The sequence below is a fragment of the Panthera tigris genome, chromosome F2 (assembly GCF_018350195.1).
Source record: "Panthera tigris isolate Pti1 chromosome F2, P.tigris_Pti1_mat1.1, whole genome shotgun sequence".
Classification (NCBI taxonomy): Eukaryota; Metazoa; Chordata; class Mammalia; order Carnivora; family Felidae; genus Panthera; species Panthera tigris.
Genome location: NC_056676.1, coordinates 53,637,232 through 53,654,031, shown reverse-complemented (window position 1 = coordinate 53,654,031; position 16,800 = coordinate 53,637,232). Strand labels below are relative to the sequence as shown.

Below are 16,800 nucleotides of genomic sequence, written 5' to 3'. Positions count from 1 at the left end.
CAGAATTTTATAAGCATTATGACATTTGTTTTTGATTTTCATATAGTGAACATATTTGTCTGAAATCTCATTTTTACTCAATAAACAATTTTTTTTTCTATTTTCCCCTGTAGTTTCAGAGATGCATGAAATAGCACTGTACTTTGTTAAAATGAAATGTTAAATGCAAACATTTAAACACTTACGTGTTGCAAATTACCAAATGGACAAGTAATTTGGGGGAGTTTGAGAAGTTACATTTATTATGAATAATGTTAAATCGATGTCTAGATTTTATCTAAACTTCACAGCCCCAGGAAATATAGTGAGTTTCTCAAATTAAATGGAAAGAGCTTCACTTTTAGTTTCTACCATTTGGCTCTTTCACAAATCTGCTTCATTTTTTGTGAAACATTTTTGTGATACTAGAAGGAAAATATGAATCATTCTCATGTGTTAAAGTATCTTGGGCCAGGATTTATTAGAACGTTGGCAAAGACTTTATCTGCTCTGTCTTCACGTACAAGTATTGGCTGTTTCCTCTTGGGCTGATAACGGCACAGATTCTCATTTACTTTGTGGTCCATTTTCTTCTTATTCATGAATCAGCTTTGATTAAAGGTTATTTCAGAAGCCAAGCAGGTATCATCAAAAGACACTTTTGTGGCAGACAAATAAGTGTCAGTGACAGTGATATCATCAAGCTCTGTGCTGAAATGATCTGACTCCTTGATGACACTGTAATTTAGGGCCACACTGTAGTTAGCGGGTTTCTCCACTGGCTTCTGTTTGCAGTTGCAGAGCTTTCTGAAGGCTGCACGGAATTTCTGGGACATGAGATTATAAATCACTGGGTTGATGGCACTGTTGAGATAAATGCAAATTCTGCAAAAGAGCAAGAACCAATTTTCTTGGAAAGGGCTGGAGAGAAACGAGTTGACAACGACAAGAGTCCTGTAGGGCATCCATAAAAGGGCAAACAGAATTACAACCACTGCCAGCATCTTGGTGACCTATGGAGAAATAAAGAGAAATGCACTGCAAACACAAAATGAAAACAGAACAAACAAATGAAAATAAAAACAACTCCCTCCCCCCCACCCCCCTGCAATTAGTTCCCAAGATGTAGTCTGAGACAAGGACTTAAATGCAGGTGGTTTATTTGTGAGATCATCTCAGGAAGCAGGATTAAGGGTAAAAAAAGAATGTGATGGAAGAGGAAAGCTAAGATGGGGTGATGGCTCCCACTGTGCATTTCAGGATTGTCTTTCCAGGGAAAGAGAGGCCCTGGCATCTGTCCACTGGCTGCCATCTCCCTTTTGTTGAGGAGTGCCCTTAGGGGCTTTAACTGGTCCATACATTCAGAATTCTCCTGCTTGGAAACTCCTGGGGGCTTTAGAAAGAAACTTGAGGCAGAGAAGCTAGACAGGGGACAGTGAACACCAGAAACAGGATGCTCCCTGCAAATAGGAACCATCCACTATAACAATGGCTGCAATCAGAGTCCAGCTGAGAGAATGTGACACAGGCCACCATAAATGTCTGTGACAAGTGTTGGGAAACCTAGGGTCTAATCCCATCTTTACTTACCTTATATATGGCCCTGAGAAATGATTTTAACCTAATAGCTTGTCTGCAAAATGGAGCCAGTATTGCTCCCTTAAATCCAAGGAGGAACGTAATAGTTTGAAAAGGAGAAAATGTCTTTTTAGAAAGCCAATGGTTATTGAATGTCTACTATGTGCCAGACACTAGACTAACTGCTTTGCATATGTCACTACATTTAAAAAGCTGAAAACACAGGGTGCCTGGGTGGTGCAGTCAGTTAAGCCTCTGCCTCTTGATTGTGGCTCAGGTCATGAACTCACAATCATGGGATTGAGTCCTGTGTTGGGCTCCCCACTGGGTGTGGAGTCTGCTTAAGATTCTCTCTCCCATGCTTGCTCACGCACATGCTTTCTCTCTCTCAAAAACAAACAAAAAACCCACATTTAAAAAAAGAGCTGAAAACCTTCCAAATATGTATGGCATCTTCCATTTTTCAAGTTAGAAAACTAACGTGTAGGTGCTGGTGAGTACTTTGGCAGAAATGGCAGAGTCTTAGAGTTGGGATCGGAATCTAAGTCAGCCCAGATCCAAAGTTTTGCCCTTCTCAACTGCACAACTTTCCTTCAGCGTAAAGGGAGATGCAAGATGGAGAAAATAAACTTTGAAATTTTACGTGGAGCTGACCCTACTCCTAAGAACAGTAATGCACAGGAGCTAGGACAATAGGTAGGATGGACTTGATATCCAAGATTGCCCAGGGACAAGATTACCAAAGAGCATCGTTTAGAAGATTCTTCTCTCACCTTCATGCTCGGTGAGCAGCTGGGGCTTGACCTGGACCCAGAGTTAGGTCATTTGGCTTTGTCTATATTATGTGGTTTTAAGACCTTAATGAAATCATTCATCTGTACTTCAATTTCTCTATCTGAAAATATGCCTGATCATAGTGTTTCACTTACGTCATAGAGATATTAAGAAAATAAAATTTAAAAATAATGAACATGTTAAGGGCTTTGGAACTCTAAACCACTATGAAAATGCTATCCTTTGATTAGTGACAGTATAAAGAGGACACAATATTTCAATTCTGTGAAGGGCATATTAAAATTGTAGCTGTGGTTATCTTTTCGGTGGGGAAGGTAATTGATTGCTCTTCTTCTAAAGCAACACTTTACACATTTAAAAATAAGTTTTCAGGGGTGCCTGGCTGGCTCAGTTGGTGAAGCATGTGACTGATGATTTTGAGGTTGTAGATTTGAGCCCCATGCTGGGTGTAGAGATTACTGAAAAATAAAAAAAGTCTTTAAATAAATAAATAAATACATACATACATAATTTTCAGTTATTTTTAGTCTCTCACAGAGTTTGAGAATTTTCAGCTTCCTTGGCCCAGACCTTCTAGATGTTCTGAGCTTGAAAACTACCCCAAATGGAAGGAACTGATTCTTCCCTCCTCATCCCTCCAGACTTCCCAGCTGTTTTACTGAAGTTAATACCAGCAGCCTCTATCTTGTTCTGGCATCAAGGGGAATCCTGTTTTCAGAGAGGGCTTTTTAAAGTTCTTTAGTGTAGAAATAAAGATTCCGCATCTAGACATCTACTCTGTCATCAGTATCTACTATAAATTCATCTCCCTACCTTGTAATAGAATCTATACCTGGTAATAGAATCCATCAGGGTCTCCTGAGTTGGAATACCTCCTTTTATCCCTAGCACTTAAAAAAAAATTTTTTTAACATTTATTCATTTTTGAAAGAGAGAGAGAGAGTGTGAATGGGGAAGGGGCAGAGAGGGAGACACAGAATTCAAAGCAGACTCCAGGCTCCAAGCTGTCAGCACGGAGCCCAATGTGAGGCTAGAACTCACAAACCGTAAGATCATGATCTGATCCGAAGTCGGCCCCCCAACCGACTGAGCCACCCAGGCGCCCCTATCCCTAGCACTTTTAACCTTCTGACACTGGGGCTCTGTTTCACTCTTAGCCATATCTCTTTTGCCTCAGCTAGGAATTCCCCTTGCATCCTACATTGTGGAAGTAGATACTTTCTTGCTGTTATTCTTTCCAGATCTATAGCAACTGTCTCTTTCCTTGACTCTCCAAATATCATCTATGGCTACAAATAGCCTTTGTCTGTCTTTCTTTCTTTCTTCCTTTCTTTCTTTCTTTCTTTCTTTCTTTCTTTCTCTTTCTTTCTTTCTTTCTCTTTTGTTCTTTCTTTCTTTCTTTCTTTCTTTCTTTCTTTCTTTCTTTCTCTTTTGTTCTTTCTTTCTTTCTTTCTTTCTTTCTTTCTTTCTTTCTTTCTTAAACCATTACAATCTCTTTTTGAACAACTCCTACTACTTCCTTGCAGTGATACCTATGAGCTATCCACCTCCTCTCAGGTTCCTGTTTCCTCCCTTCTAGGGCCTCTTATCACTTTCTTGAAGCTCTCCCTGCCCTCCAAGAATGGTCCCATGTCCCCTCTTCTGCTTCACTCATTGTACCCTGAGCTTCTCTTCAGACTCAGTGCACAGAGTTAACACTTCATATTTTGCTCGCTGTGGGTAGAGAAGTTGTTCCATGAGATGGTGTAATTTTCACATTGGTTCATATAATACCAAGTAAAATATTCCAGAGATTCTGACTTCTTTCAGAGATAAGAAGGATTTACTCAGTCAAGAGGTTAACTGAAGCCTAATGTTTTTCTAAGAAGATTTTTAAGATTATAAGTAAATACTTTAATTGGTCCTAGGAAATCACTTAATCCAGTGATAAGTATTCTGTGCTTCAGAGGGAGCTACAGTAATTATCATCTTTATCATCATCATCCCTGCCTTTGTCTTCTCTCTAGTACTCCAGGTTCTCTGACATCAGGTCACTGCTTCACACTCATTAACATCTTCCCACTCCTTGCCAAGGACTCAGCATTGGATATTTGAATCTGTGCTTCCTGAACGATGAGATTGGTACCATCACATTTAAGTTCTTTATGATGGCTCATCATAAAGGTACGTAAACATTATCTTATTTAATGCTTATAATAACTCCATGTGTAAGCTAGTGTTAGCTCCATTTTGCATATTGGGAAACTGGGGTTTAAAGAATCTGTGTGATTTGTCTAAGGACACTACATGAGTAGTGAGTGACAAAGTTGTGACTCAACCTAAGTCTACTTAAGCCAAAACCCACGCTCCTTCCTTTATACGTTGCGCTCTCTCTCTCTCTCTCTCTCTCTCTCTCTCTCTGAAAGTCTTTTGCATTTCGAACTATGAGATTTCTACTGGGTTATCCCCATTCTGGTCACTTAAACCTGTAACTTCTTCTAAGTATAAATCCAAATACTTATTGCTGTTAAATTTCCAACTTAAAGGTTGAATTTCATCTGCCTTTGTGTTTTTCTCTATAATTGTCAGGTGAAACATTGAACCCACATTTAATAACTACCTACCTGTTTTCACTTAATGTCACTGAGGGAGCATTGTTTTTGAGAAAAGCAACATGTTTCAAGGTTAATATTTCTGTCATTTGCTTCCACAGTTCCCCAGGAAAACTTTGACATCACTACCAAAACTTTTTATTGCAATGAGCTATATCTGTCCACTTCTCCAATATATGGTAATCTTCTTCAGGGCATGGGTAAGTTTATTAATTTCTTTGTCCTCAGGGATTTAGTACGGTGTGTGACATAAGATAGCCCCCAGTAAATGCTGAATAAATTCAGGCATGGAAAGAATTATTTCAAAATATAGCCATGATGCTTTTCTGGATTGTAATTCTCTAACATATTGTTAGGGGATTTTTGCAAACATTTGACTTTGTAATATTAAAAAATCTGTTTTAAGTGGAGATTGGTTAATTAATAAAATGAGTTCTAAATACATTTCGGTTTTTGTTGAAATAAATATATTTTTAAAAATGTAAGGAAGTGTGGAGTGAAATATGTTTCTAAAATTGATGAAATGGAAAACACATCTCCAGTGGGATAATAGAGAATACATTTAACTCCACTTGTAATTATTTTTAGTTAATTCCCAGAATTTTTTATTGCATTTAATCACTTTCTAAAATATTCATAAGTTTTTAGTGTAACCATAGCTTGGATTTTAACAGCTCTTATTTAGTATAGAAGCAAACACCTAGGAAAAAATGTCCTGGTGTTTGTCTTTCATACCCAATTAATTTCACTGTGGTTGTTGAAGTTTTAGTTTTGTTGCTATTCCTTATCCCAAATAAAGTGACAAATATGCAAATTTGAAAATATCTTTGGGCCATTGTTTTTAAGCATTGACATTTTTGCTAGGGCAATATATGGGATATGTGATAAGGTGAAAGATTGCTTCTTTACAAGCCTCTGTACCAGAATGTGAAGGTCCTTGAGAAACAGTATGACACAATCTTCAGGGAAAAGGATTTCACAACATACTTTTGATTGGGAAGGAATTTATCCATTCATTTGGGAGATTCATTTGTATCCCTACTGGGTGCCAGTCAATGTCCTGGCTCTTGAGGATTTGACGGTGGTCCAGAGAGACCTTGCCAACGGCTTCACATACCTTATAATCTGATGGGCAGATAAAATACATCGTGATGAATCCTAAGACAGAGAAAAGTTTTGGTTCTATGAGAGTACCTGATCTGGAATTGAGGTTGAGTGGTGGTTTGTGACGGTTTTCTGGTCTCAGTGACATCTAAGCCAAAATCTGGAGGTAAAGAGAGGCAGGAAGACATTGAAGACACTGGATGTGTATGGTAACCTGGAGGCATGAGATAGCGGGGCATATCATGGGGGCCCGAAGTGATTTAGTATGCAAGTCCCAATTGCAGATCACGTGACTAAATGGAGCTCTCTCTCTCTCTCTTCCTCTAGGAAGATTTACAAAAAGCCATTATTTTTATTACATTACAAAAGCTATCAGTTTTCTCTGATGAGGTGATGTCACACTGTGGGGTGCCTGGCCTTCCATGGCTAGGCCAGAAGGAGAGATGGAGCTGCCAAAGGAGACACAGTGGTAAGTTCTGAAAATGTCAGCTCCATGAAGCCCCATTAGTCAATGAGGAGGTAGGCAGCCATTTTTGCACAATATACTGAGGGCATGAAAAGGAAGCTGGAAAAGTCAATTGATTAAAACAGTGTTTGGAGAGAGAGGGATTGCATACAGAGATGGTTGAGGGGAAGAGCAGGGTGGGAACAGGAGGAGCTAAGCAAGGGCCTCTGTCTTTGGCCACCATGGTGAAGGGTTATCTTTCTCATGAGGATCAGCTTGAATATTTTAAATCAAGCCCTTCTAGGGGTGCCTGGGTGGCTCAGTCAGTTAAGCATCTGACTTTTGCTCAGGTCATGATCTCACAGCTCTGTGCTGACAGCTCAGAACCTGGAGCCTGCTTCAGATTCTGTGTCTCCCTTTCCCTCTGCCTCTCTCTGGCTCTCTCTCTCCTTCGCTCCCCACCCCCACCTGAAAAATAAACATTAACAAAATTTAAAAAAACAAATCAAGCCCCACTATTTACACTTTACTTTTCACCGTAATTATGTGGAAAGTGGCATACAGTGTTCGTAAAAGAGTTTGGATTCAGTCCTTTTCAACACATCCTTTGTAATCATTATAAAGCCTCTAGATAAAGACTCTAGTAGAGATTTTCTTTCTTTCTTTTTCTTTCTTTCTTTCTTTCTTTCTTTCTTTCTTTCTTTCTTTCTAATGTGAACCACACAAATTTCTATCTTCTGACTGTTAAAGTTGAAATTATGGTTCCTTCAGGAAATACTAGTTCAACTCTGCATATATGTGCTGCATGTGAAAAACCAGGCCTTTTACGTTCTTTATTTCAGCCTGCTAAGGATCCTTGTATTACTAACTACTATCCCATGTACTATGATGTTTACTATAAATTCTAAAACTATTAACTAATGTTTGTATATTGTTTTTTAAAAAGTGTTAGATTTATGTATGGGAAAGTTGCAAAGATAATGCAGAGTTTCCATATACTTTACACCAAAGTCCCCTGTTATTAATACCTATCATTAACACACCTAAAAGTGTGGTGCATCTGTCACAATTAACAAACCAATATTGATAATTTTTCTATGGAATTAGTTAACTTCATACTTTATTAAAATTTTATTGGTTTTTCCTGGTTCACTTTTTCTGTTCCAGGATCTCGTCCAGGATATCATGTATTTATTAATCATCACATCTCGTTAGGTGCCTTTGAGAAGTGACAGTTTCTCGAACTTTCCTTACTTTTGAGAAATACCAGTTAGGTATTATATAGAATATCCCTCAATTTGAGTTTGGCTGATATTTTTCTCACACTTAGAATGAAGGTATGGATTTGGGGGAGGAGGGCCATAGAGGTGAACTCTCATTCTCAACACAATACATCAAGGGTGCATGTTATCAGCTTGACTTATGACTAATGTTAACCTCATATTTTGTTTTATTGAGACATAGATTACATATAATTAAATTCACCCACACTTAAAGTGTATAGTTCAAGTTTTTAGTATACTCACAGAGTTGTGCAACCATTACCACAACCTAATTTTAGAACATCTTCATCATTCTGAAAAGAAACCCCGCATCCATTACAAGTCATTCCCACCTTCCCCAGCCCTAGGTTGCCCTAGGCAGCCACTAATATATTTATGTCCCCATAGATTTGCCTATTCTGAACATCTCATATGAATAGAATTAGTCTTTTGTGGTATGAATGGCTTCTTCCACTTAGCATAATGTTTTAAGGTTCATCCACAGTTGGGGCATGTATTAGTACTTTATTTATTTTTATTGCTGAATAATATTCCACCCTATGTATATGCTACATTTTATTTATCTGGTCATGTGGTGGTTTGCACTTTTTACCTGTAATGAATAATATTGCTATGAACATTTGTGTACAAGTTCTTAATGTGGATATAGGTTTTTATTTTTCTTGGGTATATACTTTGGAATGGAGCTGCTGGGTTGTATATTGCATTTTAAGTTATAAAGCATTCAAGAATATTAAACATTTAATCATTAGAACAATTCTGAGAGATAAATACCTGGTGAAAAATACTAATTGACTTTATAGACATATCAGGACTCAACAAAGATACAGAATAAAGAAAGACAAACCTAAAACAGTTGGGATTAGTCTTAGGCTGCTCTTGAAAATTGGAGAACAACAGCAAGACAGAAAAACATGAGTGAGAGAAAATGGATAGTTTTGGAGAAGTTTATTATTTATTTATACTTATAAAATTTTCACTTATCAGGTTAGCCTGTTTGGAGTGGGTTCAAGAGATGGTGGAAGAAGTGGATAGTGACTATAAAAATATTTTTTGAGAGTTTTGCTGGAAAAGGGACTGGTAATATAGAAGAATTGCCAGAGTGGGATGCAGAGTCAATCGATTTTTTTCAAAAATAGTAGATATTATATCTTTGTTTACTGAAGGAGCAATCCCACAGAGACAGGAAATTTTGTGATCCAGGAGAGAGAAAAAGAAGACAATTGGAAGAACTGTGTTCATGAATAGGGAATAGTACAGGGTGCACAAGTGGTGAGGTTGGCCTCTTCTCAGACATATACATGAAAACACTTTTTTAATATCTTCCCATTTTCTTCTTAGCCACACTCAATCTAAAAGATCAAGATAATGCAGGAGAAAAATGTCACTTTTAAGTCAATACCCTAAATACTGAATAGGGTTCTAATAGAAGCAAATTATTTGCTTCCTTGGAATTAATGAAGTACTTTCATTGTCATCAAGTTATTTTGTATTTTTTCCCTATGAAATCTGTAGGACAGGTGTTACTGTTCCCATTTCATTGAAGAGGGACGGAAATTGAGCTCAGAAAAGTGCAGAAATAAGGTCATACAACTCGTATATACGTATAAACAGCAAGCTAGTTATTGGACTAAGGTCTTTTGAGGCTACAGCTAGTTTTCTTTCTAGATAATTCCAAAAATCAACATGTATAGTGAGTTGAAGACTTCTATTGTTGTAAATAATGTTGATGAAATATTTGGAAAGCATAATATTATTGGCAGGAATCATTGGTAGCCCTAGGATTACGTGTGTTTTTTTGCCCAAAATTGGAGTGCTACATTTAGAAAGTATTGATTAGGGAGAAGACAGTTGTCATAACAAGGCAGATAGGGATCCTTCACACCAATCTACTTCCTAGGGAAAAAAACCAAACAATAAAATTTAAAATGAAAAAGTAATTAAATGGAATAAAAAATAAAGTGAACTGAAAACTTCTATTTCAGGGGTCACAGTGCAATTAGCATGTCATTTGTGAAGATCTGGTTACATGGGATTTGGGGACATTTTGATTCATTATCAGAGATTAGTTTATTAGTCTGCCCAGGAAGTCACAGGGAGTTAATTGATACCTCAGTTCTCTGGAAGATTTTGTTGGAATTCTTGTACTGATTCAGAAAAAATTCTGACTTTTGATTTTATGTTTGATTCAGAAAAATTCTGTGCATGGTCATGGGTCTTGCTATTATCTAGACATTCTTCCTTGGGAGAGAATTGTGGTGGCATAGTCCTGTATGTTAGTGAGTGGCAAAGTGGAGTGAGTACGGAGGAAAGAGTCAGGGTTGGGGTGCAGCGGCTTGGTTCCACAATCCATCTCTGAGGAGATTGGGCACATCGTATGACCTATGTCTGAACCTCATTTTCCAGAGCCGGTAAATATGGAATCTATATTTATCTCAAAAGTCTCTCCAGTTCCAACATTCTAAGAAGATATAACTTATATATTACGGTAACATAATATGCAGACATATTTGTGCTCATTTTCACATAACCGGGGGTTATTTGGGGGCTGTAAGGCCAGGCAAAGGGAAATAGTCCCTGGAGCATATGTATCCATCAAAGTGCTGATAAACTATAGGAATAAATTCAATTCCTAACAACAGTGATTGTCAGTCATCATCTTAATTGCTGCATTCACAGGGAGGATTCTCTGAAGTTTCCTGAAGTGCTGAAGAACTTACTAAAATTCATTTTAACTTTCTATAGCTAATTAAGAACAAGGTGCATCTCTAGACCCAAAACCGTGGTCTCCTAACCTTATATTATTTTCCCTTAAAAATTTTTTTTTAATATTTATTTATTTTTGAGAGACAGAGTATGAGCAGGGGAGAAGCAGAGAGAGAGGGAGACATAGAATGCAAAGCAGGCTCCAGGCTCCAAGCTGTCAGCACAGAGGTGGATGTGGGGCTTGAACTCACGAACTGTGAGATCATGACCTAAGCCGAAGTCAGATGCTCAACTGACTGAGTCACCCAGGCGCCCCTATTATTTTCCCTTTTAAAGTTTATTATAAGTGGGGTACCTGGGTGGCTCAGTCGGTTGAGCGTCCGACTCTGGCTCAGGTCATGATCCTGTGGTTTGTGAGGTCAGGCCCCACATCAGGCTCACTGCTGTCAGTGCAGAGCCTTCTTTGGATCCTACGTTGCCCTTTCTCTCTGTCCCTCCCCTGCTTGTGCTTTCTCTCTCTCAAAAATCAATAAACATTAAAAAAATTTTTTTCCTTAAAGTTTATTATAAGTGAAATACTGTTGAAGAAATTGAGTTATAGAGAAGTATTGGGACATCACTTTAAGAAGAAAGCCAAATAAGTGAATCCTCTTTAAGGAGTACTGTCAATGTATATATGTATGTATGTATTATTATCATTATTATTGTATTTATTTTTAAGGAATACTGTCAATCTAAAGACTGAAGCTTTGAAAGGAATGCTGAGCCAAAAATTATTTAATAACAGGTACCAGGGTCCATTCAAACATTTGGCCGCAATTAAGTGGCAGAATATAAAGATTTCAGGGCAATCTTTTTTTTTTTTTTTCAATATATGAAATTTATTGTCAAATTGGTTTCCATACAACACCCAGTGCTCATCCCAAAAGGTGTCAGGGCAATCTTAAATACTAGAAAAGCTTTCTTAAAACTAAAACTTTAAACTAGACTTAAACTAAATGCTTTCTTAAAACAAAGCCATGTAAAAAGAGAAGACAACCATATCAGTAACTTGTATTTGAAGATATTTACCACTTTTATAATGAATGATCTTCACGAGTGTCATCACAGGTAACTTTAATTTGTGAACCATACGCTCTTTATTTGTTTTGGATCCCACATTCTATAACACCAAAGTTCTGGTTTTGGCTTCATGACCAAAGTAAATCATCAACAAACTTTTATTGGATCTCTAATACATAAAAGGTTGGGAGAAGTCCTTAGTAAATATGCCTGCCACATAATGAGGGCTCAATGTACAGTCGAATCATTACTGAGTAAATACTTATTTTTCTTTAATATTTATTTTTCACATCTGTTAAAATATAATTGAGAAGGCATTTATGGGTTTAGGACTCTTTAAATCAGCAAAGTGCTTTAGTTCCTGTACTTCTGGCTGGAATATTCCCAATTTCAAAAAGCGTACTCCTTCTGGACACATTTTCTTGGTCAATGAATACAAAACCGTTAGCTTTAATATTCTAATGCCATTCTTTGAAGAGTAACAATATGTTCTGTGTTTGGATCCTGTCCATGTTCTCCTGCACTGCTGCATTTTAACAAAGTGTTCTGTTACTGGGAATATTTTGCTCTCAGATGGCCTTCAGCAAAGTGATCAATGACCCCTTGCATTTTGTTACATTAATTGAGCCAGTTGAGGAATATATTCGATGAGACAATTATATAAATCTGAATTTAAGTAAGCGTCTACACTGATTGGGAGCTCTGGGATTTTCCTCACCGAGAGTGTTCTGTCTGCTTTGTTTTGACTTGGAGCCTGGCAATACAGTTTTTAAAAGACAGTTATAATCAATGTGGGGTGCTTCATACTAAGGAGTGAGATCATTGGTGAGGTTTAAAAATTAAATGATGGGGCCACCAAAGGGCTTGGAATCAACTCAAAGTCAGTTAAAGTACAATAAAAGTGAATGAAGTCTGAGTGGTGATTCATGGTGGAGAGACCATGGAATGTCAAATCCTGCCTTGTGGATTACTAACAGATTTCTTGGCAAGAAGCCACCTAGGCAGGATAACGCATGGGTTCTTTATTCCACCTGTGAAGTACTATATCTAAATATTCCATTAAGAAGAGTCACTCTAGCTAGAGGTACAAAGTATTTTCTGGGCTCTATTCTGATTAAGAATGTCCATGGAAAATATTAGCAGAGATTCACAGTAGAGAAAGCTTGGTTGTATTTAATGATGCTTGAGGAAGGCGTAGTGATTAAGGGAGAAGTAGGGATTAAGGAAACAAATAGTGGCACAAGATTTTTGAGTATAAATTTGCAAGTGTGGTGTATCCAGTGAAATTGAAAGAAAACTTTCCTCCACAACTGTATAGGTGCTGAGAAAATGGACTTGTCAAACAGAGCTGTTTTCTGAGTAAGACATTTGTGGAGACAGGAAATTGGGCTCTATACCCCGGGGTGGGGGGCGCTTCATGGGCCAGTGTGGTCATGAGCTGGCACTGCCCTTGGTAAGATACCTGAGCATGGCTGAGGGGTGGAGTTATAGAAGGACATACTTCCATGTAGAACACCATGTGACCGTTCCTCTGTGACATCCACAGTGCTCCAGAAAATTTACAAAGCATCACCAAATACCAAGTGTGAGGGCACTTCTTATGGGAAACAGAGTTCTGCATCCAAGTCTGATGTGGGATGAACCCTCAAAGCCTGTACTTTCTTTCATGAGCAAAGTTAGAGAGAGGTACAGACATGTGAAGAGTGGAAAAAAGCGATGGAGCACTGAGATGTTCTAGTTAGTGGAACTCGAGTTCAGGGCTAAATTATACCAAACCTCTCAGGGCAAGAGAGACACTGAGTAGCTGTAAGCCTCATTTTTTGAGAAATTCTGAGAGTCTCTGTTAGAGGAGCACTGTGCAGTATTTCTTAACATGTTTCAGTATGGAGATAGGAAAACGGGATGAAAGTGCAAGGCATTCTTTACAAAAAAATTTTTTTTAATGTTTATTTTAGAGATAGAGAGAGAGACAGAGCATGAACAGGGGAGGGGCAGAGAGAGGGAGGGAGACAGAGAATCTAAAGCAGGCTCCAGGCTCTGAGCTGTCAGCACAGAGTCCAACGTGGTGCTCGAACTCACAAGCCGTGAGATCATGACCTGAGCTGAAGTCACTGCCACCCAGGCGCCCTGAAAGTGGAGGGTATTCTAATCTAGCAATAGGAATTAGCAGGCGAAAGGGGAGTAAGAGCATCCAAATATATGCAATGCCTACTGTGTGCCAGGCAGTGCGCTTGGCATTTTCTTCCTAAAAGCCCGACTTTGTCTGCACTTTACTGGACAAGACTGATGCTTAGAAAGTCGTATGCTGATGAATGAAAGCCACACTTTAAGGGCATGTGTATTTCACTGCAAGTCTCCCTATTCTCTTTACTATAAGACCTTGAATTTGGGGAAAATTTTTTTAAAGTTTGCAAAACCAAAAAACAAACCTTGGATTGAAAGTTGGGAAGTGGTGAAGGCTGTAAGAGAGTGGAGCAGGGAGAATGAAAAATGAATTCCTAGTTCCACCCAAGGGTTTATGCCTCAGCCCCTAACAGTGATTCCATTCCTTCTGTGCCACTAAGTTCTGAGGGAGCATGTTTTTTGAATGTTTCCGATTTAGGGGCTCTTCTGCTAACAGTGGAAAACAGCCCAGGGCTAGGTAGCGTTTGTAGCTAGCCTTGAGGATTTGCTATAAAACTTCCCACAACACTAGCAACTACTGTGGTGTGGAGATTTCAAGGTTGGTTACAGTCTGATAATTGGGAGTGATGAAAGGCTGGCTCCCCTCCTGTTGCTTGTATGTTTTCTTGTTCATAGGATGCCGATGTTTGGAAACACGCTGGGAAGGGGAAAACTCAGCCAGCAGAATTGGGATTCAAATTATAATAACATCTCAATTTAGAAAATAAAATGTCACTCTAAATTCTTTCAGTATGAGCCATACTGGAACAATGCTACAGTTCATCTGCTGTGGGTTGAGTGTGCTATTTAGCTTCTAAATGTTCTGGAACTTCAGGTAAATTATTGACGAATGGCTAAGCATGCCCTACTGCCTCGCTTGGGTTTTCTTACCTTTGCTCTCTAGAATGTGTTTAGTTCTTCTGGTCATTTTTCTCTTTGGAACCAGACCTTGGAGATTCTGAATGAGGCATCTTGGTTGGCTCTGAGCTGAGAGTCCAGCAGCAGGCTCTAACACTTCTATGAAGGTATCGGTCCTTTCTGAGGGAGCTATTTCCCAATCTCATCTCTCCCCTGTGCTTCCCTGGCCATGCAGCCTGGTGAGGGTTGACACCATAGACAGTGACACACACACACACACACACACACAGTCCCTCAGCTCACCCAGCAGGGGATAGGAAATCAATGAGAATATTTTAAAATGTAAAATGTGAATGATGGAGGGGGAGAGAGGTAATCTCTAAATAGAAGTAAAGCTCTCAGGGCTGCCAAAGTTTTAGTGCATATTTAGTTGTCTTGCTCCTAAAGATCTTGGACATAGTACCTCATCATAGGGTTGAGAGCACCTGGAAGGCAGCCACCTTCTTCTCTACCTGGGTCTCTCCTGGGGGAGACGGCCTGTAGCATGCTTGGGCCTGTCAGGAGTTATGGAGCTAATGTTCCAGCTGTCCCAAAAGAACTCACAGAAACAGCCAAATAGGGAAAATACATTTCTTTTCTTCAGCAAATCATAAATTCAGCACCCTTCCTTGATTTTTAGCTCTCCGATGGGCTAAACATGGGACTCAGAATCAGATGATGTGGTTTGAAATGTCAGCTTTACCAATCGTTGCCACTCAAAACTTGCTGAGCCTTGATGTCTAGTTAATAATATATGAGGATTAATTGCAAGGAGGATGTGAAATCACATTGAAACATATACTAGACCTTTCTAATATGAGGTGCTGTTACATCCCTTATCCTGTCTTGAAATGTGCATCCTTGGTAAGGGGTGCTAACTTTATCCCTCCTTGTTAGCCTAACAGATTGAGTGGAGCTACTTTGCATTTATCTGCTTTTACTGGTTTGATTAAAAACCTACATGAGTCTACAAGGCATATGATGCAAACCACAGCATGCTGGGCCTAAGCTATGATGCCCACGCTTTTATCACAGATTATTAAATCATTAGAGTTTCTTTTCAGTGGTCTTGTCCAGGTTGTGTTAGTATAGTAGTTGATGGAACAGGCTGGATTCTAATTCTAGTTCTGCCTCTCTCTAGCTATATTGGGCAACATATCTCATGCCTGGAAGCCTCAGTATACTCACCTGTGAAATAGGACTAAATGTAAAGAATACATTAAGTAATTTAGGTAAGGCACCTGCAAAGAGTATGGTCTTCAATAAACAACAGATAATTTTAACTATCTCTGGGAAAAGTGGAGGGTTTAACCAAACAGCAGAGAAGACTCTGACAACAACAACAACAACAATTCCTTATTGTATGCAACAGATCTTAAACATAACACCAGGGACTTTATTGAATTATTTAATCTTTGTAGTATTTATCAAGTAGGTATTATTTTCATTTTATAGATGAAGAGAAAGAGATCCAGAGAAAAGAATATCAACTTTCTAGGGAGTGGCAGGTACTAACCTTTCCTTGGGTTGTTTTCTCACATATCTCTCTGTTTAGTTCATGTGTACTAACCATCCCATTCTAAGAGGATGCTATAGCTTCATTTGTTTATTTGTTTATTGTCTCTTTTTCATTCTTAGAATGATAGCTCCTTCAGGATCCCTGCCCCACCTATATACATGGAGCAACATGAAGGTCTGGCATTTAGTAGGTACCATGAATAATCAAGAAATGAATGAATGAATGAATGAATGAATAAACAATTAGCTAATGCTATTCTAACTTTTGCTTCTTCCATGCAGTTCCATCCACATGGTTGTTTGGTACTTCCAGCCCTAATCACAAATGTCATTGTTATTTTAGGTCTGATTTCTTTTCTGACACATAAGATCTTGCTGGCAGGAATCATGTGCACTGCATATTTTTATCTCTAGCCTTTGAATCAAGGTTTGGCATAAAAAAAGTGCTTGGAGTAAAAACGAAAATCAAGAGGAGTAGGGGCCAATATGGTGGAGAAGTAGGGGGATCCAAAGTTCCCTCCTCTCACAAACAAAGCAGTGTTGAAGCTAAAGGATTTTGAACTCCAAGAATCTGGGAGGAAAAGAGACAGTCACTTCCAGGGACCCACGGGGACAACCTGACAGGCCATAGGTGTGTGATTGTGAACTGGGAGAGATAAAATAGATGGATCCCCTTCTG

The 16,800-nt window shown here is 38.6% G+C and overlaps 1 protein-coding gene across 1 annotated transcript in view; it reads right to left on the bottom strand.

The window, feature by feature from the left end:
* Window positions 1-584: 584 nt before the first annotated feature.
* TRHR (thyrotropin releasing hormone receptor) overlaps window positions 585-16,800 on the bottom strand; it is a 45,626-nt gene continuing 29,410 nt past the window's right edge. The window contains exon 3 of the mRNA XM_042973319.1: window positions 585-992. Coding sequence (XP_042829253.1) covers window positions 585-992 — 408 coding nt within the window. The remainder of the gene's footprint in view (window positions 993-16,800) is intronic.